General features: G+C 46.8%; 2 protein-coding genes and 2 non-coding genes across 7 annotated transcripts; 1 reads left to right on the forward strand and 3 right to left on the reverse strand.

Annotated features, from left to right (window-relative positions):
• Positions 1-2,898: 2,898 nt before the first annotated feature.
• Positions 2,899-4,944, forward strand: Ost4 (oligosaccharyltransferase complex subunit 4, non-catalytic). Of its 2 annotated transcripts, none has more exons than XM_023710938.1 (3): positions 2,899-3,259; positions 3,818-3,955; positions 4,706-4,944. In XM_023710938.1, exon 2 carries the CDS (start codon positions 3,819-3,821, stop codon positions 3,930-3,932), a length of 114 nt encoding a protein of 37 aa, XP_023566706.1. In that variant the 5' UTR covers positions 2,899-3,259; position 3,818; the 3' UTR covers positions 3,933-3,955; positions 4,706-4,944. The 2 variants fall into 2 exon arrangements, with proteins under 2 accessions (XP_023566706.1, XP_004627479.1); XM_004627422.2 differs by lacking the exon at positions 2,899-3,259 and adding an exon at positions 3,583-3,691.
• Agbl5 (ATP/GTP binding protein like 5) lies at positions 4,805-23,098 on the reverse strand. Of its 3 annotated transcripts, XM_012513867.2 has the most exons (16): positions 22,933-23,098; positions 21,681-21,941; positions 21,276-21,447; positions 20,818-20,981; positions 20,011-20,188; positions 19,596-19,774; positions 18,862-19,318; positions 18,056-18,225; positions 17,579-17,714; positions 16,030-16,232; positions 15,247-15,461; positions 7,844-7,999; positions 6,634-6,746; positions 6,296-6,342; positions 5,689-5,822; positions 4,805-5,317 (listed from the first exon to the last, which is right to left on the reverse strand). In XM_012513867.2, exons 2-15 carry the CDS (start codon positions 21,893-21,895, stop codon positions 5,774-5,776), a joined length of 2,454 nt encoding a protein of 817 aa, XP_012369321.1. In that variant the 5' UTR covers positions 21,896-21,941; positions 22,933-23,098; the 3' UTR covers positions 4,805-5,317; positions 5,689-5,773. The 3 variants fall into 3 exon arrangements, with proteins under 3 accessions (XP_012369321.1, XP_004627477.1, XP_023566705.1); XM_004627420.2 differs by lacking the exon at positions 6,296-6,342; XM_023710937.1 differs by lacking the exon at positions 4,805-5,317 and having other exon boundaries at positions 5,733-6,110; positions 22,933-23,075.
• Positions 23,099-23,456: 358 nt separating this feature from the next.
• On the reverse strand, positions 23,457-23,529 carry Trnaa-agc. Its single transcript has one exon. It is a non-coding gene; the product is annotated as a tRNA-Ala (tRNA).
• A 339-nt stretch (positions 23,530-23,868) lies between these two features.
• On the reverse strand, positions 23,869-23,957 carry Trnay-gua. Its single transcript is given in 2 exon segments — positions 23,869-23,904; positions 23,921-23,957. It is a non-coding gene; the product is annotated as a tRNA-Tyr (tRNA).
• Between the last annotated feature and the right edge of the window lie 2,474 nt (positions 23,958-26,431).

Consider the following 26,431-nt stretch of genomic DNA (forward strand, 5'->3'; position numbering starts at 1 on the left):
CTCAAAACAAAACACAAGGGCTGAGGAGAGAGTTTAATCCCTGGTACCACAAAAACAAAACACACACACACACACACACACACACACACGAAATGTTAACCTGGATTGTGGGAACCACTTGCAGGGCACTGGAGGGCATGAGAATAGATGTCATTGAATCTTTAGTGTGACTCTGGGTAACCTGCTACTGATGTCCACTGCCCTAGAATATGGCCTTCATGGTTGGAAGAAATGCTGATGCAAAGTCAGAGCAAAGAGAGTAAACTCTAGAACCAAACAGAAATGGAAAATATGTAGCTGCTCTTTAGAGGCTTAGGAACCAGCACAAGAGAAGACTTCAGGGGCTGGTGAGATGGCTCAGTGGTCTCAAGCACCTACTTAGAACAAGCTTAGCAAAGAACAGGGACCACGATTCAATCCCCCAGCACCACATGCCAGCCAGCCCCGCCCCCTGGTGGGCTGAGCTGCCCCCCCCACAAATAAATAAATAAAATTTTTAAAAAAGAGAAGACTTCAAGGAAATGTTCACAGGAGATCCTGATTTCAGAGGTTGTCAGTGAAGTTGTAGCTTTGTTCTTGGCCTCTGCAATAGTTCCAGGCCCTGGCAGGAAGCCAGCCTACTTCCCCTCCAGATTACCCTGGCTGCTAGTAGGAGTTTTCTCTGTTCTGTCTTTCTCCTTTCCTCCCAGGGAGTCTCTCACAACCTACAAAATCAGCCTAGGGATCTTGTCATTGCCCACTTACTACCCATTTCAACTCTCCTATTCCCTGGAGTTAAAATATTTTTGTTGTATTATACAGCCAGGCATGGTAACATAAGCCTATAATCCCAGCACTCAGGAGGCTGAGGCAGGAGGATGACCAAGAGTTTGAAGCCAGCAAGGGCAGTATGGTGAGACCCTGCCCCATCTTTGTTGACGTACAGTTGAAGTATGTCAAGTAAAAAAATGTTGGCTTTGAAATATAATTGCAATTGGTTGCATTTCATTTAGTTCTATAATTAGGAGTCAAGATCTAAGAGCTGACATAAACATTTGTGTGATCTGAAATAAACCAGTAGTGATGGTGGCATGGTGTGGTGATGATGGTATTGGCAGGCAGCCAGAAATTTCCAAAGCAATTGGCAAGAATTGCTAACACTAAAAAAGGCCAACTCTGTGGAACACTAGGACAGGATCTATTTTATAACTTCTTCAAGATAGGGGATTTCCAAACTCTTGGCCATTCTACAAAATGAACTCATTCATTCAGCCATCATGACTGAGCAGAAACTCATGTGCCTTCAAAAGGACAGGGAACATTTTATGTCTAATACCTTCCATCAGAGAACTAAATACTGGGAGGAAAAAGGGAGGATCAAGTTGATTGGGCCTTCCACATGAACTCAGATAGTTCAAGCCTGTGGGAGTCTTGAGCTAAGATCTACTGCTCCCCACATGCAAACCATTTTTTTTTCTTTTCTGATATAAGCTTCAGCAGCCAACCTTCCTGGATTGGAAGGCCCAGATCTGTTGCTTTCTCACTCCTAAGTAAACTTCTGGCCTCATGTCCTTTCCCTGAAAACACACTAATCAGACATTAAGCTCTATAAGTACCCCTCCACCAACCAACCCATTTCTCCATCATCTCCCTCTCCCTCCCCCAGGAGACACTTTGCCTGTCTTCCTTCATACATACTTTTCTATCCAAGCTTTTTTCAAGCCTTGTCAGTTCTTAGCTGAGTCTTGTTTGGTCCTGGAGATCATTTCTTACTTGAGTTCTTCCAGGCACTAGGCCAAAGGCTGATAAAGACTTGGCTGACCTAGGCACAGGAAGTTCTGAGAGGTGAAGGACATTTCTGGGTACTTGTAAAGTCACTCCTTTCCTTTTTGCCCCTGACCCTAGGACATCCTAGAATCCACAGTCTGACATGAGATATACAAGCACGGCTAAGTTATCTTCTGCACCTGTTTGTTTCCTTCTTTATAAAATGATCTTGAAGGTGTCTTTCAGCTGTGTTATGTAGGATACTCTCCCTGGGTCAGCTGGTTTCAGGACAGTCTTGGATCTGAAGCATTTTCCAAGAATTTCTGTTGTGTAATCTGCAATCTAGAAAGGGTCAGCCTGGAGGTACAGCTTATTTTAAAAAGAAACTCTAGTTCCGATCAAGCAGCAGGTCTAAGTGTCTGACTGGACTTGGGTCTGCTTCAAATTTCCAGGAAACATGAAGCATAATGATGTATAATCCTTTAAGACCTAGATCCTTCACTATCTCCAAGCAGAGCTGGGAACACAGCAGCAGCTCAGAGAAGGGATGAAAAGGGGAACATGTCTGGGTTTCCCCCTGTGTTACGTGGAAGGCACTTGGGATTCTAAATATAAAACTTCTGGGAAATGGTGGGGGCTCCAAGGAGAGATGGAGGGAGGGTAGGAGAACTATAAACAAAGTAGGAATCGGGTTTAAGAGCCGCTGTCCTGAGAGGGGGATGGGGATGATGGGACACAAACTGTGGGTGGTTTCTGGCCAGTGAAGCCAATTTGGGATAGGCAATCCCGGCTCACTGTGCACACAAGAGGCACGTTGGTCCCCTGTCCTTGCTGTTGGTGCCCCATGGCAGCTCCCATAGTTTTCTTTGGCTCAGAGAAAAGAGGCCTCCCCTGAGCCCTGGCCCCCCTCTACCGCAAAGCAACTGGCTTCTATTACCCTTGACAGGCCAGCAACAGCCCAGCCCCCGGCCCTGTCTGGCTCTTCACCGTTCCCTTTTATGGTACTCAGAGAAAGCAAAGAGTGAGGGGGAGAAGGTTCTAGCCGGGCAGAGGGTTGCAGGGCTTCAGGGTGCTACTCCCTCACTAGAGACAGGGGCCGCCTACTGCAGCCATCCCATTTTTGACCTGAACCAGAGACTTTTCTGGTCTTCGCCTTTCCTCCCTTACCCCCTCCCTCACATCCGGGGAGTGGTGATTTCCCACTTGGCCTAGGTCCCACGGTTTGGGTGTTGATTGGGGAGGGTCCGCCTTTTCCGACTTCCACCTCCAGAAGAGGGGTGCAGGGAAGGATCCCGTGCAAGGGAAGTAACTATTGGTCACGTCACAGTCAGGGTCAGCCTACTAGCTCGGATGGGGTCGAAAAAGCTGACCTGGCAAGAGGAGCACCAGGAGCCCAAGCCCTGAGCCACTTTGCGCAGCCTTCCACTCGGTTCCCGCCGCCCGAGCCAAGGAGGGGACAGTGAGCGCAGTACTCAAAGGAAGCACCTGGCTGGGCCCGGCCCGGAATCCTAGGGTGAGCGGTAGTGCGGGGGGTCGGGGCAGGAAGGGGGCTGGGACCTGCGGCCAGGCCGCTGCAGCCTAGCCAGTCGTTGGCACCGCAGGGTGGCCACCACAGCTTCGCTAACTGCGCCCGGAGCCGCGCCAGCTGCAGCCAGCTGCGGCGCTCAGGGATGAAGCACGTTTCTGCGACCCCGCCAACACTCGCCTCGTGGGGTGGGGGTGGGGGGACGACCTCCAGCGGCTGGCCTGTGGCCCCGCCCCTACGCGCGGCGCTGGAGCAGGCGAGACGACGAGGCTAGAGCGGTCATTCTGTCGCACCTCCCGGCCGGAAGTGCCTGCCTGGACTCCGCCGGCGCTGCGAAGTTCCGGCCCAGGCAGGTAGTTTAGTTGGTGCTTGTGCGTAGGCCGTGTGGAGTCCGCGGCTTAGCTCGGTGGAGCTGGTCAGGTGAGAGGCACGCAGACACGGTCTCAGGGGCCTGCCCTGCGGTGGCTGGGCCGTGGGGGCAAGGACTGGTCCTGGCCAGGGCAAGGATTTGCCGTCTTGAGGTTCAGCCCCTCCCCTTCTCCGCAGGATGATTACCGACGTGCAGCTCGCCATATTCGCCAACATGCTGGGCGTGTCGCTCTTCTTGCTTGTCGTTCTCTATCACTACGTGGCCGTCAACAATCCCAAGAAACAGGAATGAAAGTGGCGCTTTCTCCGCCCCAGGTAACGGTCTGGAGCTCTAGCGCCCAGCTCCCGAGAGCTCAGTGGTGAGGCTGCGCCAGGGTCTGACGACATTTGAAAACAAACATCGTTGGGCCAAGCATGCTAGTCCAGAACTAGGTCCTGTTATCCGCACATGACGGGTGCCTTGCAGTGCCCTGACCCGGGGGGCGGGTTTCCAATCTTCAGTCCCCATCTGCCTGGGGTTCTGGTAACGAGGAGGTGCTGGCACCGGTAGGAACAGGTTAGATACAGAGGTGCCATCCAAGGATGAGGCTTTGAGCTCTTCTAGCCTCTGATTTCTCAGGGTTGTTGAGGTTTTTGTTTTGTTTTTTTTTTGGCCTTTTTGAGACGGTCTCACTATGCAGTTCAGGCTGGCCTTTAGCTCACTTTGTAGCCCAGGCTGGCCTTGAACTTCCAGCAGTCCTCCCTCAGCCTTCCCAGTGCTGGGATTTACAGGTGTGCGCCACCACGCCTGCCTCTGATGATGTTTTATTTTGGCAGTTTTTTTTTTTTTTTTTTTGAGGGAGATGAAAGATGTAGGTTTTTATTTTCATGTAAGGCCGAGGGTATTGTCTTAGGGGTTGGTGTGGTAGACCCATGACAGAGGAGGGTGGAAGAATCTTGGGAATTAACCTTAAGTGTGGGTTGGAAACGTGAAGGAACAGGAAGATGGGAGTTGACTCTTGAAGGATTCCCCAGAGGAAAGCTACAGCATTTTCCTTACCTCAGGTCTTTCCCCCTCTTTTCTAGGGTTCCAGGACATAGTCTGAGGCCAGATGGAGGGTGTGAGGGGCCTTCACACTTCACTTCATCCCTTCTGCCCATCACAACATACAAAGCAACTACACCTGGAATTTTCCAAACAAGTTTTATTTCCTCAAAGTCTTCTTAACCTTATGGAACAAGAAGCTGCCACTGAATAGAGCCCAGTATGGGGGCTACTTTCTTTTCTACTCCCTAATACAAAAATATATATATTTTTTGTGGTCCCAAACTCTTGTGCTGTGGAGGGAGGGAAAGGGTCTTAAATCCCTGTTTTGTACTGTGTCAACATGAAGCTCTGCAATGCTTCAGAAAGTGTGGCTGGCATTCCAACGAGTTAGGCTGGCACATGGAGTCAGCAGCAGGGGGAGGGGTCTAGCATATTTTTCATTGTATTCCCCACTTTGGGCCTTAAGGTAAAAACATTTTCAGACTCGGGGAGAAATTACGAGTGGGGGAGACTTAGGGACAAAACAAACTTCAGTTTGGCCCAAGGGACCCCTGCTGTAACAAGTCTGGGATGGGGAATCAGATAGAGTACAGGAAATGGGAGAAAAGGCAGGGGCAGAACGGGGCCGTGGGAGGCCGGCCTGAGGCTGCCTGCAACAGAGAAGAGAGAAGAATCAGGGTTGTGGAAACACTGCCCCTCTTCTGGTGTGTTAGCCAGGGACTGGGATGTGAAAGAGGAAGACAGATGAAAATGGTTAAGGACAGGTAGGATTACTACACAGAGGTCTGATGCTGGAACCAGCTAGCTAGCTCCTAGGCCTTAGGCCCTAACCTGAAGTTGTTATCGTTCCAGGTGAAGACTGAGGCCATGATAGAATAAAAGTCAGGGACTGAATTCTTGATGAAAGTCCATTTAGTCAAAGGGAATAGGGAAGGAAAAAAATTATGCTGAATGGCAGAAATGGGAGTGAATTGATGGAAGAAATGAGGAGTGGGACAAAGGACTGGACCCTGTTGCTCACCCTGGTGTAGCACAGCGGGGTCCCGGCTCCGGCTCATTGCTCTCTCTGGTCCTGGGGACAGGGGATGTGGGGCCTGAAGAGCCTCTTATCCCTCTGCGAGCTGGCGGTGAGCCCCGGCCCAACCTGGGCCTACCCTGTGTGGACAGGAGTAGGCTAAGAGGCTGACTTCTTCCATGAGCTTTTCGGCTTCTAGAGTTTCTTTGCATAGGGCTTAGCATAGGAGTCAGCAGAGGTACCAGGACCCTGAATTTCGGACATTATCCTAGCTTACAGGATAAGGGAGGACAACAGCCAGAGAGCTCCTGGATTTAGTTCATGACCATGCTTTTCCTGTCTTACGTAACTAGTGGTGGCAAAAGGATCCAGCATTTAGCCTTCATAGACAGATGATACCAACCAAGGTCTGGCTGAGTAAAGAAACACTGTAGAAAGATGAAGGACTAGTAGATCCCTCAGAGCCTTCTAGGCCTCAGCCCCTGCCATAACTGCTTAGGGTTCACCCAGCCAGTCAGCTGTGTATACCCGACTTTAACTAAATGAGCATAGGGATCTGGACTGAACTGGATTGGTGACAAGGCTATTCCTAGGAGCAGCAACCAGATGTTACCTGGGGAATCCGGGACCCCTCCTGGCGGAAACTCTCCTCGAGCAAGTCTGGGCAGAAAGAGAGGAGAAGCTAAGGGCAGGGGCAGGGAAAGCCAAAGCTAGCAGGCTGAGGTGCATCTGGCAGGGGCAGTAGGGTTGGAGGCAAGCAAGACATCCAGCTGATGGGGCTGGGGTAGGACGTACATACTCGGATATCAGAGCAGCTCTCTGATATGGCTGGAAGTAGAAGCTGTAAAGCAGGACTGAGCATCTTCCCTCCCACTCCCCAGGTGAACAGTGCCTTGCTTGGTTCTGCCACAGTTGTTAGGCTGGGAACTGAGGAAGACCCAAATCTGTTACCTGCAGTCGAGACCTGATGCAGGGTATCCGAGCACTAGCTCCTAGCAGGCTTTTCCCAATCACCATGACAGACTCTGGCTTGTCTTCTGAAGATAAGAGTGAACACCTGCTACCTAGAGAGCATAGGAAAATGATGATCAAGGTTGGGGCCACAGAGGAAGTTATTCTGACCTTGGCACTTTTGTTTATGGCAGAACAGGGGACTGCACATGGCTTTGTGCAATGTAAGCCAACACTGCCACTGATCTGTACTTCCAGCTCCCCACCTTGGTATTACTGATATCGTGGATCAGATAATCCATTGTTGTAGGAGTCAGGGTACCAACTGTAGGCTATTTAGCATTCTAGATGGTGGTACTTCTCTAGGCCTTTCCCCATTGTAGCAACCAACTATGCCTCTGAGGTGGGGCTAAATATTCCCTGCGGGGGCAAAGTCACCCCAGTGAGGCTCCATTCTGGTTCAGCAGAGGGAGAAGCAACTTTTGGCTAGAATCAGAACCTACCCAAGCATAAATGGGTAAACTTACAGACTCTGGGCCTACCCTAGTTACATTTTAAGGTATTTAAGGATCAAGTTCACTCTACCAAGACCTGTACTGAAGGCTACCCACTGAGAGTAGACAGACTGAGAGTGGCTCTGGGTAAGGCAGAAGTTATTAGACTGGAGTCTTATCCATCAGTGCTATCCAGTCCTTTCCACACCTGGGTTTGTAGTTTAAAGTAGATGGCCTAAGTTTTGTGTGGATGACAAGATGACATTTGTAGTGATGACACATGGCAGACATTTTTTTTTTCATTCTCAATTATTGTCTAATGTTACCCTGTTCCTTGAAGGCAAGAAATCTGAATAATTAGTAAGACTTGGCAGGTAGAAAAAGTTTTCAGTTTCCTCAATTGTAAAAATGAAGGTTGAATTAGATAAAAGCATGTGAAGTTATGCCTGGCAGATAGTGTTTTTATTTTATAGTTCATTAAATTGCAGCCTCCTGTATAAAGACATAAGTGTTTGGGTTTAGGATACCTTGAGGATAATGATGTGCCAAGTCTAGAGTGGCTTGCATTACATAAAATCAAAAAGGAAGTCTCAGCTTAAGTGGCAGCATAGCCAAAGAGATTTCTTCAGACCTAGTTGACAACCTGGTGTAAGCTCTGGGTGGTAGGGAAGGGAGGCGGTTGGCCAACCCAGATTTCAGGGGCAGTGGGTACAGACCTGATATACTGAGTGAATTGGGCAGTAGGCAGGAGCCCAGGCTTCGTGTTGAGGCTGGGCCAGAACTAGCAGGGGTGGAGCTCGGGGCCAGGCTGCTTGCAGTAGAACTATAGGTCAGTGGCTGCTGCCGCCGTCTCCTGTCTTGGCTTCGGGGTTCTGAGTGGAAGGGACACAAGCAGGCAAAAGGTCAAATAGGTAAGGACTATGAAGAGCCTTCACTGACCTATTGACTGTTAAATCTGAAGATGCCTGTTTTCAAGGTTGTCATTAGACCAGCTCCCCTCTTTAGAAGTAACTAGGATCCAGTTCTCAACCAGCCTTCATCGTACCAGTTCATTCTTTTAGCAAGAAGTTACTAAATTGGGCTTCTAAAAGAGTTTTTCAAAATTCTCCTTAGTCTGACTGTTCTGCCCCACCATTCTGTCCTTGGTCCTCTTGCTGTGCTTGCTCTTATTTTTAATTTTTTGGTACCAGAAATCGAACTCAGGACCTTGCACCTGCTAGGCAGGCACTTAAGTTGCCGAGCTATGTCCCCAGCCTTCTGCTTGCTTTTACATTCATTCATTCGTTCATTCATTCATTCATTCATTCATTCATTTATTTATTTATTTATTTATTTATTTATTTATTTGCAGAACCAGGGATTGAAATCAGGGCTTTGCCCTTGCCAGGGAAGCGCTTATTCTACTGAGCCATCTCCCTGCCTCCCACCCCCCTTGCTTTTAAACTCCCAAATCTCTAGTCCTTTTTCCTGAAATCCAGCCCTGTCTGTCCACTGGACATTTCTACCTGGAAGTCTCCCATGACCAAATCATTGTCCTTCTCTTTCATTCCTTAATGAAAACCTATCTTGTAGAAAGTATATCATCTTGAGTTTAATCAAATCTTTACAGTTCTATCTCTGCATTCACCAGTGTTCAGACACAGGTTTTTAGTTCAGACTTTGGAAAGAGTTTGCCTAAATCATCTTTCATTCACATAGGCACCACAGATTTTTCTGAAACAGAACCTGTTTTTTTTTAAAAAATCACTGAAGCCATCTCCCTGGCCCAAGCCTACAGTTTTAAACATATCACATTGCTATGAAGTTCTAGTCATGTAGCCTTAGGATGCTGAATTTATCCATTATACCTTCTGTTAAAGCTCCTAATGCTACTAGCTGTGTGCTTTTTTTTTTTCTTTTTTTTTTTTTTGCGGAACTGGGGACTGAACTCAGGCCCTTGCACTTGCCAGGCAAGCAGTTCTACCGAGCTATCTCCCCGGCCCTAGCTGTTTCTATTTCCCTTTCTACTGAAGCCTTGGCTCCCTTTCTGAAGAAACCTTCCATGATCTCAAATGTCAGCTCTGTATAAACCAGAAAAAAAAAAAAAAAAAAGGTCAAGTCTGTGAGGCTCCCTGAATAATACAGGCAGATTTCAATTAGTTTTCTCACTACCTTCCTTTGTTCCCATAGCTAGTGCTGCTTAAAGATCAGTTCTCCTTTACACTCTTTGGAGCAGCCCTCTCTGGCCCATCCTTGTGATTGTAGCCTCAGTAGTACGAGTTCTGAAGGTAGGGTCCTAATGGAACACGTGGGGAATGGCTGGGTAGGAAGGTTTGCAGACTTGCCAGGGTTCTTCACCGACTCCGCACCAAGAAATAGGAACAGAAAGACAGACAATGAGTAAAAGCTTTAGGACAGTTGTAGGTTCCAGTAATAAGCTCCACAAGATAGGAACAAAGTAAGTTAAGGATGTAAATAGCTATAAAAAAATGCAAAATGGAGAAGAGCATGGAAAGAAACTATGGCTATAATCCAAGAATCCTGCCTCTAATCAGAGTTTTAGGATAGCAGACAAAGTATTTCCTTTTCCTTTCTTCCCTCCTTCCTTGTCCTTTTGAGACAGGGTCTTGCTATTCAGTAATTTTTTTTTTGTTTTTTGTACCGGGGGATTGAACTCAGGACCCTGCACTTGGCCAGGCAAGCACTTATTCTACTGATCTATCCTCACAGCCTGGGTCTTGCTATTCAGTTCAGGCTGGCCTTAAGCTCACTTTGTAGCCAAGGCTGGTCTTGAACTTGCAAGGATCCTCTTGCCTCAGCCTCCCAAGTGCTGGGATTACAGATGTGCGCCACCATGCCAAGCCAAAGTCTGATTTAGAAGAGAAGCTTGATTTACAAGATACAGTAAATCCCCAATTTATGCATGTTAAAAGTTGTGAACTTTCACAGATACAAATGGACCTTGCAGGGGCCAGGGAGGTGGCTCAGTGGAATAAGCACTTCCCTGGCAAGCGCAAGGGCCTGAGTTCAATCCCTGGTTCCAGAAAAAAAAAAAAAAAAGGACCTTGCATTACACATGTTCAGATACATGGACAAATCAGAAGTAGCTCACGTGTCTGCTGGACACTCATTGTGCTGCTTCCTGTACAGAATGATCATGTACAGTGCTCTGAGCCCAGGATGTCCAGAAAGAAGAGAAAAAGTAGTGATGTGGGGGACTGCTAGGAAGCACAGAACAATATACATTGTATTTTGTTTTGAAGGTGTGTTAAGACCCACTTTGTTGGACTTCGTTCTCCTGGAACAGAACTTGTTCATAAGTTGGGGATTTACTGAATAAGGCATTTTAAGATAGCGCTCTGATCATAATCATCACTTAAAAGACTGCTTTCAGACCCGGTCAAGCTTCCCTGTAACTCATCAATGAGAATGCACAACCCAATTTACCATGTTTTAACTTTTTTTTTTTTTTTTTTTTGGTGGAACAGGGGATTGAATTCAGGACCTTGTGCTTGCCAGGCAAGCGCTTATTCTACTGAGCCATCTCCCCGGCCCCTTCATCTTTTAACTTTTGACCCCCTAGTATATTAGCCTTATAGTCCCTGTTGACACAAAAGGGAAAAGTACCAACTCTCTATTTCTTAGTTTTGAGCTATAGGAGCAGCTTAAGAGTGAATGCACATGATCTATTTTGCTTCTAGAGATTATAAGATGGTATTTTATGATAATCAGCTATAAGCTCCATTTTGGGGGTGCCAAAAAGTCTGGGAGCCAAGGTTTGAAAGCTTGAGCCAGGCTGACCTTGCCTGTGTGAGTTAGAATGGGTGTTCTGAGGCCTGCAGGATGCTGAGAGTGAATGCTCTCTTAAAAGGAGTACCCTGGGTGCCTCACCTAGCTCCTCCTAGTCTTTGCTTTTAACAAAACTGCTGCTTTCCCTCACGCTCAACCTGGCAGACCTTGTTAGGCTCTGCTTGCACCTGCTTTTGTATCTTGATTGCCTTTGATTTCTCCTTCACTGTACTGGCTATTCTCCAGTGACTTCCTCTTTCCTCACAGCTACAGTAGCTACTGACAGTATTTTCTGTGCTTACGAGATAGTGCTGGGAACTATGCTCCAAGTCTAGACAGGTGGTACTTAGAGTATGTTTTGCAACTAGGGAAAGCTAGATAGAGAAAAATCGTCAGTATTAATGTCAGGGATGCTGGGAGTCAGAGGTTACTCAGAACTTTTCAAGCTTCTGTTCAGGAACTTTTGTTTGCACCAAGTTGGCTACTCCTTGGCCTCGAGTATCTGCCTAGCTTCAAGACAAAACCTGTTTGGCTAGTTCACTGAATCTGCCTGAACCTTCTAGCTGGGCTGCTTAGATCTTTCTTGAAATTCCTTGGATAGCCCAATGTCGTGGTTGTTCTAGTCAGTATAGGAGAGCCAATTTAAATTCACAAGTCAAAAAATCTTGACAACTCACAATCCCAATTTTTTAAAGATATGAAATACATTTTATTACAGAGCAATGACAAAGTGTCATGATTTTTATATCAACCCCTCATTCCTCAGTTTCAATTTTGGTTGGTTAATAATTCGTTTTTGTATTTTAGGGAAAGATCTACAGAGTGTTCAGGGTCTCACTACTAGATCAGACTGGCTGGCCCTCAATTTTGGGTTTTGAACCAAGCTGGTTTGCAGTTATGATTTGAGATATGGGGGGGGGTAATATTCTTTCTAGGTTGGACAACAAAATATATCTAGATATGTAGAACCAGGAAATGTCACAAAGAAACAGCATGGGACAGATAATGCTGAACAAAAACATTTTCCTGAGGGTTGGGTGAAGATGCTGAGCTCAAATGCCAGTTTCCATCACAGTCCCTATCCCAAATGCTAATATCCTAGCCTGGGATCTTACAGGATGAAGCAGAAAAATATCAGTGCCAGCAAAAATGCCCAGAGGGAGACACACAAGCCTAGATTTCTGAAGCCTCAATTTCAATTCCTTGCAGTACCCGTTTAGTATTATTAGTAACTTTCAACTTGATCCCTTGACTTTAGAGACACAGTTTACTAGTTCTTACAAATATTTATCTAAGTCCCTGGAGTGTTTCTATATTCCAGCCAACTCTTTCTGCCTCTAAGCTCACTGATTAGAGGAAAACATGCTCCTCCTCTTTTTTTTTTTGTCATTTTGAGACAGGGTCTCACTGTGCAGTTCAGGCTGGCCTTGAGTTTCTTTTGTAGCCCAGGCTGGTCTCAAACTCAACAGTCCTGCTCCAGCCTCCTGAGTGCTGGGATTACAGGTGTGCACCATCACACCTGACTCTCCCTTGGTTTTAACTGGCTTCTATATATGACTTTTATAGCTCCCCTACCCAGTTCACTTTTCTGCCATCAGGGTCTCTCCACTGGGACCTTAGGCTTAAGAAGTGTCCAAGCAAGTTTAGGGTAACATTTTTTATTCCAACACTGTCTTAATGTTACTACTGGGGCTAGGGAAATAGCTCAGTAGAATAAGCGCTTGCCTGGCAAGCGCAAGGGCCTGAGTTCAATCCCCGGTTCCGCAAAAAAAAAAAAAAAGAATGTCACCATGACTTTTTCCCTTAGCAGATCGGACTCATAGTGATCCTCCTGTTTTCAGTCTCCCAAGGGCTGGGATTACAGGCATGCGCCACCATGCCCAGTCTCAATATCCATCTCGGCGCACCCCAGGGATGGGACCGGCATGGCAGGCCCAGGGATCTAACCCCCAGCCTGTGTCTGCCTAAGCAGGCGCTTTAATCTGCTAAGCTGTTTGGCCAGCCCTGGTACCACTGTTCTTAGAAGCACACAATTGTTACCCCATGACAGTTACCTCATACTCTTATGTTTTATGATACCTCAATTTCTCATTTCTCTTTATCCAATTTACTGGATGTTGTGGTACATACACATGCTTTAATCTTCTCTACCTAGGAGCTGTGTTCTTGATCCTGGCTACCATTTCTCATTCTGGAATGTTTTTGTAAAACCATTTGCTACTTGTATACAAAACCTGTTTCTCCACTGAACATTTTGTTGGCTGATGATTGTGTTGATCTACAGTAGCCCTCCAAATGTCTTGGTGTGTTTATAATGTATGTACTTTTATGTTGTATTTACTGTCCTACTTCCTCTGTTAAGTTTCAAGTCCACCAACCAGGAATCACTTAGTACTGAGGCAGAACATTTTCTATTAGTTATCTGGGGAAGTAATGCATAGAATGTGTCCTTCACCTCCAGGAGCTCAACAGGAGGAAGGAAAGATGCCAGTAAAATATTGATTAAAAACTGCCTAGACTCTTCTAGTGAAGGAAAAGCCTAGAAAGTGTTCTTTACTATTTCCCTTTGTGATCAAAAAAGGAGGATTTATGATGCTGAGGAAAGAACTGGCAAGAATTACGAATTATGAGCTAGGAAAAACTGACCAAAAAAGAAGGAAGGAAGGAAAATGAAACAAGAAAAACCTGATCCAGATTTAACATGGAAAATTTAGGTATACTGGAGCATGAAAAGATATAAACTAGAATAACTGGCACTTAACAGCTGTGCAAACTTGGGGCAAGACACTTACAGAGTTTAAGTATCTTTATTATAAAAATGGGCTGGGTATGGTGGTGTCCACTGTAATCCTAAAACTCGCGAGGCTGAAGCAGGAAGATAGCTATGCATTGGGTTCGAGACCAGTGTGGGCCACACAGTGAATTCAAAGCAAGCCTAGGGGCCGGGGAGATGGCTCAGTGGAATAAGCATTTCCCTGGCAAGCGCAAGGGCCCGAGTTCAATCCCCGGTTCCACAAAAAAAAAAAAAAACAACAACAGCAGCAAAACAAAACAAAGCAAGCCTAAACTACCCAGTGAGACCCTGACTCAAAAAACAGAAAACAAATACCACCCATTTCACAGGTCCTTGTGAAAGTTAAGTGAAATTATGTGCTATTATTTTGTTTTCTATTAAATGCTGCTTACATATCAAGTATTACTACTTTAATAACTGCCTGTTGAACACAATGCACAAAAGTGACCTTTTCCAACAAAGACTTTCAAAGAATGGGGCTTGGCATATAAACAGTATCGTGAATACCCGGGACAGAATGTCTTAATATAAAAAGCTAGTAAGCATCATTGCTCTCTGTAGCTTCTCTAGGACAGTTAGACTTATGGCCACTAACCCAATGCATTATCACTTCTGTTCCAAAAGCTGGAGTATAAGCTAAGTATCAGAAATGCTAGTGAACAGTGGGTGTCACCAGAAGACCAGCAGAGTTCTCAGCTGCAGCTTACAGGCCTGCGTTCTTTAGCAAGCACGTACATGGAAGGTATGTACAATACTCATCTGTGCTGCAGCTTATTTCCAAAAGTGGCGCAACAGTCCCTTCTACAGTCCAGCTTACTCTTATTTTTTCCTCCCTAAAAACTTTTTTTTTATACTGAGAATTGAACTCAGGACCTCACACTAGTCAGGCAGGTGCTGTGCCACTGCACCCCTCATTTCTTTCTGATACATACTGTTGACCCAGAATGTATCAGGCAAAATCAAGGTACAGATGATGGACAGTTGAACACTGGTGTCCATAGCTAGAAAATATCAGCTGACAGCCAGAAAAGGCTAGATAGTTGGTCCGTGAGCTTAGAATATCATTTGCTTTTTCCTAGAAAGAGGTGGAATCCTGATACCACTTTCTGAATAAGGGCTAAAGCCAAAAGAAGTTTTATCCTGTAATGGTCATAGATAGGATCCCTCATTATTCCACAGTGCTGAGATTGGGATTCAGAGAACATTTCCTTCCACTGTCCCCAAGAAGACATACTGACACTGTCCTTCTTGTGGGAGCTCCATGTCTGTGTTTGGCACTGCTTCAGCTAGCATTTTTGCCTTGGAAATTTGCCTGGCTCTTAGGATGTGCTGAAGCCCAGATCCCCAGGACTCCCACTCATACCCACACAATACCACTCTTGAGTCATGCTGCAAGGAACACCAAGGTCGCAGGAGAGGCTGCATATTCTGCTACAGACTAATTTTATTGATTTACCCCTTGGTTCTGGGCCAAGTGTATGTCTTCGAGCTCTCACTTCCCCCAGCAATGCCCCAAACAACTGAACACCTGCTGCAAGGGCTCCCAGACTGGCTTACCTCTGACAGGGCCCAGCACCCGGTGACTGACTTTTTGGGTACTAGTGCCCAGGCCTGGAAGCCCTGCAGGCCGACTGCCATGAAAAGGAAAGCTGGGGGAATTCTTCATCTGTGGAGAATTTTGTTGGCTGCTGTTGCTACCACCAGCACTTGTGCCAGTGCTAAAACTTCGCGCCCGGGTCAAGGTGTTTTCAGAGCAGGAAATGGGCAGTCCACTACAAAGAAGCACATGTCAGTTAATCCAGTGTCAGGAAGGCTATATCCTAAGGCTTTCTTCAGGGTCAGATGCTCAGGAAATTTTCTCTGCAGTAAAAAGGCATGGGTACCCACTCCCAAGGAGGAGGAGGGACTCGTGTCCATGGCTGTGGTATCTCCTGGGCATAGCACCAGAATGCTGAGCACCAGGGAGCTTTCTCTCCAAGTAAATGTCCCTCTCTTGGCCTTGGCACCGGGCCCTGAACTCCCCTCAGTCAGTCATGCAGATCCTTTACAAGCTGAGACCTGCCTACCCCCAGACCACAATGAGATTAGATTCTGTGCAGGGCTCTGAAGCAAGGGATCCCCTGGTCTAATTTTCAGATTTCTTAGAAGTATGTCTGGGTGAAAGGGAAGAGAATCCCATTCTTAAAAAATGGAACTAATCTTACTAATTTTAATTTACCCAGAAAACATTTACCATATGGCACTTTTAAAGAGGAAGGGGAAATGTAAACCCTTGGGAACCCCTTGCTGTAGGGCCCTGCCCACTCCTCTCCCCTTTCCTTTTTATGCTGCTGGTCTTACTTGTTACTTTTGGGTGGAGTTCGTGGGCCTCTCTTCTTGTTGACACCCACATTCACAGTGCTGCTTAGGCCACGACTGTTGCGCACATGTTTTAGCATCCAGGCCCTTAGGTTAGTGAGGCTGTTGTGCTCTGACAGCACAATTCGGGGCCATGGATTACATTCTGCCATATCCAGAGCTGCGATGGCCATGGCTCGTCCCACCTGTAGGGGAGTCCAGTTTGGCTCAGCATTTTGGTCCTCTAATCTGGGTTGGGGCAGGGTACACAACACAGTGGAAAGGGAGAAGAGGCCAGACCCCCAATTTTTTTTTCAGACCTCAAATTTGATCACTGGGTATCCTAACTTTTATGCTTATGATTGTCTTGAGATTTACAGCTATTCTCTAAAACACTGCCCAGGGGCCATGGAGATTGCTCAGTGGTCTAAGTGCCTGCTTGACAAGCACAAGGACCAGGTTTGATCCCTGGCACCGCATGCCATGTGAGCTACAGAGTGAGACCTTGTACCAAATACATAAATTTAAATTAAAAAAAAATTAAAATTCAGGGACTGTTAAAAAAAGATTCTTTAAAAAAATAAAAAATAAATAAACCACTACCCATTTGGGGGCCCTCATTTATTATAAGCTAGAAACAAACTGCTTTCCTGCTTGCACCATGAAGGAATTCTCTCAACAGAAGGGATTTCGATCTCTTCTTTAACTGCATCTCTTTCTAGACTCTTATGTGTCCTAGGATCACTTCATCAGGACCACAGTAAGGGGGGGTGGGTGCTTTTGAGCACTGAAGTAAATAGACCGAAGAGAATGAGAGACTAGTACAGAGAATCTGACTCAGGTGTGCTGGGGCAGGGGCCCTCAACCCCCAGGCCATACTCAGGCCTGCCTCCTGTTAAGAACCGGACCACAACACAGGTGAGCATACAAGGTGGGCAAACAAGCAACGCTTCATGTGTTCATAGCTGTGTCCCATCCTGCCCGTTACAAACTGTAGTCCACCTCCTGTTACATCAGCACTGGTATTAGATTTTTAGGTGAGTGTGAAATTTACTAGGAATTGTACATGTGAGGGATCAAGGGATCTAGGCTGCAAGCTCCCAATGAGAATCTAAAACCTGATCTAAGTGGAGTTAAGGCAGTGATGCTAGCAATGGGAAGAAGCTGAAAATACAGATTAACGTTAACAGAGGGTTTTCTTTTTTTTTTTTTTTTTTGCGGAACCGGGGATTGAACTCAGGCCTCCAGCCCCATTTGCAGAGGTTTGACTGCACAATAAATATAATGCCCTTGAATCCTCCTACCCTACCACTGGCCCATGGAAAAACTTCCATACAACTGATCAATTGCCAAAAATGTTGCAGATCACCCTGCAGGAGATTCTCTGTGGCTTAAGATCAGAAACAGTGCCTATTTGACCTCTCAGTATCACTGTAGTCAGAGTAACCAGTCCCAAGTTTCTCTGCAGAGGACCTTAGAGTTGGGCAGCAAGAGTAAAGCTCTTTCCAGACTCTGAAGTTCCCCACTTCCCACTTATTCCATGGGTTCATACCTGTTCAAATAGTTCCACAGTGTATCTGGAGGGAAAGGCCGGTGGGGGAGGGGGGCTGGCACGCCCATTGTCATGGCAGGCAGCAGGGATGCTGTTTACTGAGCGTCCAGTGTTGTAGTTGCATTCAAGTGTGTAGCTAAGACACAGAAACCTTTATCAGTGTCCTGCCTGAATGGATATTAGGTCACAACCACAGGAGACAGCTCAGATGGTCTAAGAAGGTAACCACTTGAAAAAAAAAAAAAAAAGTGAACCCAAATAGAAAGTGCTATAATCCCCCACAATTACTAGCAGCTGACCTTGGGACTACACTGTGTACCCAGGAAGTCCCAGAAAAATAGAGTTTAAGACTAAAGACAGTCTTGTTTGTGAGGCTGTTTTGGGAAAACCTGTGCAGTCCCAGCAACTCAAACCTCTAGACTGAGGACTTTTCTTTAGGGAAGCATTTCCTCAACCTTATCCCAGTTTCCACTCAACCTGTGGATTATCCCTGAGGCTTTGTAGATTGCAACACGGCCGCTTCCCTCTTTGGACTGGCCATCTCTACGGTCTCGGGCATACATGTTCTTCTCTGAGAAATTGCAGCCCTGGAAGTCAAAGTGGGCTGAATTCAAGGAGATGAGCTTTGGATATAGCATGTTTTCCACCTGTGTGGGGGAGGAAAAAGGCAGCTCAGAAGCAGCAGAAAGAAGGGACAAGGAGCAAGGAGAGGGAAAACATGGGGACATGTGACTATATTGCAGCAATACCATCACAGCAACTAGCAGTGATCAATGTTTCTTGAATTCTCACTGTTGGGCATCATTGCTAGGCATTAGGAAGGTTTAATTCTATTTCCTTTTAAATTCTTAGCTTCCTCTTGGTAGTACAAAATTTCCTGCTCTCTTGCTTCCTCAAACTTTAGGAAATGCTGCAGTGCTGGCAGACTGATCCTCACTCAAAGTCATGGTGTAACTGCTGAGACACAAGGCCCAATGCCATTTCTTCTTGGAAGACCACCTCTGCAAAACCTTTTGTTTTGTTTTTTGTCTTTTTAAGTCAGGGTCTCACTACGAAGTTTAGGCTGGCCTTGAGCTCACTTTGTAGCCCAGACTGGTCTTGAACTCACAATGATCCTCTTGCCTCAGCCTCCCTAGTGCTGGGATTACAGGCATGAGCCACCACGCCTAGCCTGTGGAAGCTTTCTTACTAAAACACTACCTGCTCTCCCTGTCTGTGGCCAGACCCTTGTCTCCTCACCTGCAACACTTCCCACATGTACATGACATCTTTAGGACTCGTACCTGGGTATTCTCATCACTAAAGCTGTTTCCATACATGAAGCAGCCCCTTTTGGAAGCATGTCCATGCAGGTCCACATAGTAAGCAACACCACTCTCTTTGGGGGGGATGGTGTTAGGGGCTGGCTCCTCAAGCTCAGTGGACTGTTGTGGCATGATCCACACACTGTTGGCCTTCTGTTCTGCTTGCTCTGTCTGGGTCCAAGTCTCAGGGTTATCCCCATCAGATGACTGCTCAAGGGGAGCTTCATTGTGGAGATTGCTGGCTTTCTCGAGGTCAGAGAGGGGGGCATCAGGAGGGAGACAGGAACTGGGCTGGTGCTCAGGGGGACTCTGGGAATTCAGGCGAGAGTGCACATGGTGGTAGAGAAGCACAGCTTTAGCCCCATAGATGGCCGGGTGCAACACAGCATCAGGCTTCAGGTATTGACGATTCAGATTCACTCCACGTGAGTCTGTGCTATAGGAAAACAAGGATGGAAAGAAGGGTCTAGAGGCCTGGGCGAGCAAGATGCTAGATGGCAAGGTCATTAGGAGACTGACTTGTCAATGAAAGGGTGAAGTTGTGCTAGGAAAGAAAGAATTGAGAACAAGATTCTTCCTTGACTCCTACCGTCACAAAATGGTTAAAATGCAAAAGGATTAGGAATATGGGAGAAGGAAGAAGGCTGAGAATTTCACTAAGTGGGGCATAGGGGGTCTGGACACAATCCAGACAGGCTTGGGCAGCTACTTACCGGTAGTGACCCCGGACTACACCATCAGGATTCAACATGGGAATCAGCTTAAAGACAAAGAGACGACGTAGGGTTTGGGCACGAGGGTCATCAGGCCGAAGGATGAAGTCCAGAAAGCCATTGAAGACAAAACTAGATGGAGTCTCCCCAGGGTGTACTCTACTGCTTAAGAAGAATATCTGAGATAAAAGAATAGACATTAGGTCATGTAAGCTAGAGTTCTACTCTGCCATATACAGAGGCAGAGATAAGGCAGGAGGAACCAATGGACTTCCAGCTGGCTGAGTACATACCCAAGTGGAGCCCTTGCCTCAGGACGCAGGCTCAGCTCTTCAGGCCTATGAGGAGCAGCCTTAAGTTCTTGCCAGTGGCTACAGAAAAGGCACAGCACTAACTTTAGGGTTTCTCCACTCACCCTTTTGCCTGTGAAACGGAATGGTCGAGGGGTGCTGGTATCAGGAAATAGCTGCTCTAGACGGGGCTCTCGATCTTCTCGAAGCCCATGGCAGGAAGTGACTGTTAGCAGGTCTACACGAAGTCCATCCAGAGAATAGCAAAGGAGTTCCCGGTGGTAATAGATGTTATCCAGGGTACTGCAGGGACAAAAACCATTAAGCCAAGGGAAGTCTTTCAGCAAGAAGCAGGCCTCATCACCAGCCCAGGACTTGTAAAATCTGGTCCTTTACCCTAATCTCTAGTGCCTTATAATCCCTCATATATGAGGCTAAGGGTTTGCACTGCCAGAATGCTAAGAGTGTGAGATAGGGTGCACTAGTTACTTTTCCGTGTGCCCCCTAGGATAGGTAACTTTGTGTAGACAAAAGAGTTGCCCTCAGTGGGGCAGATACAGAAATGCTGGCTAAATTCTGGATGCCAATGAGAAAGAATAAAGCATGGGTGGTGGCATGTTGAGATCAGGGTCATATAGAAACATAGTTTCCAAAGGTGTCCAAAGTCCTGCATTTTATTTATTTATTTATTTATTATTATTATTATTATTTTTTTTTTTTTTTTGCAGAACCGGGGATTGAACTCAGGCCCTTGCGCTTGCCAGGGAAGCACTTATTCCACTGAGCCATCTCCCCAGCCCCAAAGTCCTGCATTTTATATAGAAAAAAAGACTGCTGAAGTTTGGGTTCAGAGCTCTTAGGGCAAATTACAGAAGTAATAGAAGCACGTACTTATCTAAGATGGTGTGCAGGAGTAAGAGTGGGGTTGGCACCTGCTATGAGTAGGGCAGTTTTCTGGAAAACGCTGGTCTAACTGGTTTAGCAAATCCTGGCAGTCACTGTAGGAGAAGGGGTAGCAGAAGGCGAAGAAGGTGGTAGCCCCTCGGCCCTCCACGAAACGGTGAACAAAGGACAATACAAACTGTGTCTCTGTCATCTGAGAAGCAGAAGAAGGGGCAACATGCAGCCTGTGTCAGAACTGAGCTCCTGTTGAGGCACCAGGAACAGACTTCACACCCTTCCCATCTTTACCAACTCCCCTTCCTCCCATCCCTTCCACATGACACAAGCTCTTCAGGATTCTTAAGAGCTCATCCTAGGGCTCCAGCAAGTGCTCAAGGGAAGCTGACCCCTCAACGCCTGCTTACTACTCTCTATCAAATACAGATTCCTTGTTTACTTTTCCCTATTAGCACTCAAGCCCCTTTTTATTTCTTCCTGGAGAACTTGCCTCAAAAGTGGGCCGGTCTCGAATGCGTTCCCAGCGAGGTCGGCTGGGCAGTGTGCGAACAAAGGGGGCCATGCCCTGAGAATACAGCTTGCTCTGCTTGTTCATGTTCATAATGTTGATTTTGATGAGCTTTCCTGGAATTCCTCCCCGGACACTGAAGTAAAACCATGATCTGAAGGGCAGACGAGAGACAGACAGACATTTTATAAGGAAGGGCTGGAGGGAGGGAGGAATCATGCAATAGCTGGTACAAGCCAACCTGGCAAAGGGTTACTTAACAAGAGGGACGAAGCCTGAAAGATGAAAAGAACTTGGTATGAACAAGGTAGGTCAATTGGCAAATATGCATAGATCTGGGTACCTACAGGGTACCTCTTCTCCCACCTTCTGTCTCTTTCCTCATACCTGTTCCCATTCTCGAATTCCGTCTCAGCACAGTCTGGCCGGGTCCACACGTTGAATTCGTAGTCAGGGGAAGAAGTGACACCACCAGTGGGGGCCGATGCCACAGCTCCAACTCCTTCCCCATCACTAGACACAGATTCCACCTTCTCCACATGGGCTAAGTTTCCCGAATCAAAGCGAGAACTGAACAGCAATCCCCCACAGCGCAGCTCCATAATGGGGCTGGGAAAGCATCCTTTTGCACCAGTCTGGCCCTGAGAGCTAGGGAAAAATGGATGCGTAGGGAGCGAGGAAAAGAAAAATGAAACAAGATATTTAGGTATAAATGACAGACATTCCGAGGGAATGCCCTACAAAGCACAAAGATTTTTCCTTACAGAACATGGAAAAGGCCTTCCAGCAAGGCCAAAAGAAAGCATCATTCCATACCTCATACTAAGGGTTACCACTGACCTAATAGGAGCAGAGCAGCTGTCCCCAAGTCAAATACCCAAAGGTTTCACAATGCTGAAAACACTGGCTCTACACCTTTTGCAGCCCAAAGAGTAGGGTCTAGAGAGGTCAATTTTCCAAATCTAGCAAGGATAACTACAATACAGGACCATATTCTGAAATGGACCACTCTGGATGTGTGTCCTAGGTTGGCAATGCACTCTCCAGCACTGAGAAGAGAACTGTTTTAATGTTTGAATGAATAGCTTCCTTTACTGTGTGCTCACAAGCACTAACAGACTTCTACTGTTGCCTCTGAGCCCTGGGAGAGCTAGTTCCTTTCTTGGGGGGGGGGGAGACACCAATCCTATGGAAACTGTGAAAGAAAGCTAGAACAGCCTGGCCTTTGCTCATCTGTATCTGTAGCTCCACTCGAGTTAGGACATGGGTCTGCTTCCATCCCCCAGCCTCTCTGGACGCTGGAGCTCTGCAAGAGCTACCCTGGTAGTTGTGCCTAATGGGTGTCACACGTACTCCTAAGAGCTGGACAGTCAAATCTTTGGGGTAAGGGTGTGGCTTCTCACCCTCCACCGGTGGAGGACCCTCACACCCCGGCTTGCCCTGGGCAGGGCAGAGTTTGGAGGCACAGGGAGGGGTGGACAGGCACACTGGCGCGGGTGGGAAGCTGGGGTCTCAAGTCGGAGGTGAGGCCACGGCCGGGGTCAGCCGGCCTGGCGGGAATAGGGGGCTTCGAGAAGGGCTCAGACCGAAGGGGGCTGCGAAAAGGGGGCGGGGCCGCGGTCCACGCAAAGCCCCTCACCTCTCTCTGGACTGGCGCTCCCGCTCCCTCTCCCGCTAGCGAGGCGGCACCTCGGGCCCCGGCACCCGAGTCCTCCACCCAGGACCCAAACAAAACCCTAGCGCCGCGGTGCCGGGACCCCGCTCTGCCAGGAAACAAGAAGTCCCTCGTCTATTGGCTACGACCGCAGCTGGCTACCAGCCCAGTAAAGCGCACTGCCATTGGTCAGCCGCCGTTCGCGCACGTTAGTGCTACCTGCGCCGCGGCCGTTGGGGGTCTCGCCGGTCGGACGCGCCAGTCCGGCGCGCTTTGGCAGTGTCTTCTGCCTGGGCGGGTAACAGCCTCCTATCGGAGGCGGGAAGGGCCAAGTGCCCGAGCGGGACGCCGGGAAAGGCTCACCTACAATAAAAGGCAATTGTGTACGAGGCTGGTCACCGCCCCCCCCCACCCACTCCTCATTGCACTATATAACGACGAATACATTCAGCCAGCTTGGCTGACCTCCCTGTAGCTATTCGGTGCTCACCAGCGTGACAAAAACTAACTGGAGGATGCGGGCATCGATCCCGCTACCTCTCGCATGCTAAGCGAGCGCTCTACCATTTGAGCTAATCCCCCGGCTGGTGCTCTGTCCTTTCTCTTTCCTTTACGGGCTGTTCTGGACCGTCCGGGAACTAGATGCATCACAATTTGGGCTGTTTACAAGTACAGTGGGACCATGGACAAGACTTTGAAAAGCAGATATATAATATTTATACATAAACAACAAACCTCGCAGTATAAGTCAGCGTATTGCGCCTGATACAAAAACGCTGTGTAGCGTAAGTGGAACACTTCGTGATATACAGTTTACCTAGCTCCGGTGGCACTTGAGCAGTGTTGCAGCAGGCCCTCCCGGAGAAAGCTTTTGTGGTCAAGGGTAATTGATCTGCGGTAATATCAAAAAGATGTACGAAGTCCTTCGAGCCGGAATCGAACCAGCGACCTAAGGATTACTACAGTCAACCAGCTACAGTCCTCCGCTCTACCAACTGAGCTATCGAAGGCTCCGCTGGTCTAACTCTTTGCTGGCTCCTTCTAATATTTACCAAGACCATTTTTTTTTCCACGGGGTTTCAAGGAGTTTTGCTCTCATTTTCTTGCAAAAAGGCCCCCTGTGGCCAGAGTCCTACTAGTCTCACAAAGCAAAGGCCAGAGACAAAAGGAAGGGGAAGAGACGCTGCCCAAAGCCGGATTCCCAGGGTGCAGGAGACCTGGCAATGCACTTCTTTGAAGTTTTCTTGCTTTTTGAAAAACATTACCAACACTCCTCCCGAGTCGCCAACACGCAGTGAGGTCCCGGGCCTGTGCTTCTGGGCGGCGCTTCTCCAGCTGTGCCCAACCAGGTCTGCACCACCCCGCGGATTCCGCCTGGACTCCCGCGAGTGCCCGCGAAATGCATGGCCTCATGGTGCGAGTATTATTGACAGCTAAATTAATATACAGTCACAGGGGGACTGGGCTCTCAAGGAAGTCAACGAAAAATGAAAACATCAGAATTGTGACTGGAGGAGCATCTGAAGGAGGCCAGGTCTCAAAGATGCAATGCCCAGGCCCACCTGCCTCCCAAAGTAATAAGCAATAATTTGTGATTGTTCTCCAGTTAGCAGCACCTTGTCCAGGAAGCGCAGCTTGGTACGAGTCACCCAGGTGGGTGGCTGGAGCAGCAGACCCATGTTTCTCTCTAAACGCCTTTGCTCTTTCCAGGTGCCCTTCCTTTGCAACTCACTTCCCTATTGGATCAGTATTAGCTAAGCAGCTATATTTGCAGTCCTATAGGCTGACTGTAGTTGGACCCACCTTGTACCTTCGTTGTGACTTTGCTGTATAAATTGCCCCTGAAAAAGTGCCTACTCAGTGCCAATTTACTGGAGACCCATCCTGTCTCTCTGTAGCTATTCCAAATACCAGAGAAACTTTTCCTACTCTTAATCCCTTTGTCCTTAAAAATAATTCTTTTATTTCAGGGAACAAGAACTTGACATATCAACAATTTCTGACATTGCCAATCAAGCAGAAGACCCAATGCTATTATGGGCTACTGGACTCTTTTAGAATATTTTGCTGAGTTTACACACCTATAATATTCAAAGAACAGAACTTAACAAAAAAAAGTATACAGATGAATGTCCATTTTGTATCTGTGTATTCAAAGTGGTTAGGATAGATATATAGTTACATTCTCTTAATGAATAGAGGGATTTGTTCTAATGGTGTTTGTAAATAGGATATCAAGTCCGTATCTTGTACAGCAATTAACCACTGGGAAGAATGTATGCAATGTGTTAATTATTGATACTGTCCTACCAATTTGATTTGAAACTGTCTCATTGCTATTTGTTTCTCAATAAAACTATGGAAAAAAAAAAAAAAGAACTTGACCTAGTTGACATCTAGCAGGTTGGGAGTTGTAGTTCTTCTATATCGATATGACCTTTTGTGTCTGATTTCTTTCACTTAGCATGTTTTGAGACTCATCTAAGTTGTAACATATATTAGTATCTTATTCCTTTTTATGGCTGAATAATATTCCATTATATGGATATGCTACTATTAGTTTATCCACTTATCTATTGGCAGACATTTGGCCTCTCGCCATCTCTTGGCTATTATAAATGATGGTGTTATGTACTCTTGTGTTCCATTTTCTGTGTGGGCATACATTCCATTTCTCTTGTGTATACCAAAGAGTGGAATTTTGGATCATGTAAAAATTATATCTGACTTTTGAGGGACTGTCAAACTCTTTTCCATGTAGCTATCCATTTTAGATTCCCTCTAGGAAGGTGGGTATAAAGGTTCCAATTTCACCAAATCCTTGGCCAACACTAATTTTTTATTTAAAATAATTATAAGCAATATTGTATTAAGTTGAACTGTTAATTATTAGCATTTTCTTATGTCATTAAAGATATTTTGAAATTACTGTTTGAATAGTCATTTTTCATCTTTTGGTTTTACCACTGTTTATTGTAATGTTTATCTTGTTAGACATTTAGCTTTTATCCAAATTTTCAGTATAAATATGCTACCATGAGTGTTCTTACACCTAAATGTTTGCCTGTATTTCTGTGTTCTATAGAATTTTTCTTAGGGGCAGGAGGAGTTGAGGTAAGAGTCTCACTAGGTAGTTCAGGCTGGCCTTGAACTCTATCTAGCCAAGGCTGTCCTCGAACGCACGGCAATCCTTCTGCCTCAGCTTCCCCATTGCTGGCATTACAAGTGTATGGCACCACATCAGGAGATAGAACATATATATATGTGTGTGTGTGTGTGTGTGTGTGTGTGTGTGTCAGACAATTTTTTATTTTTTCAGAACTGGGGATTGAGGGCTGGGGAGATGGCTCAGTGGTCTAAAGCACCTACTTAGAACAAGCTTAGCAAAGCACAAGGGACCGTGGTTCAATCCCCAGCACCACATGCCAGCCAGCCCCGCCCCCTGGTGGGCTGAGCTGGCCACACACACACACACACACACACA

Source organism: Octodon degus, unplaced genomic scaffold, assembly GCF_000260255.1.
Source record: "Octodon degus isolate 3935 unplaced genomic scaffold, OctDeg1.0 scaffold00019, whole genome shotgun sequence".
In the NCBI taxonomy this organism is placed as follows: Eukaryota; Metazoa; Chordata; class Mammalia; order Rodentia; family Octodontidae; genus Octodon; species Octodon degus.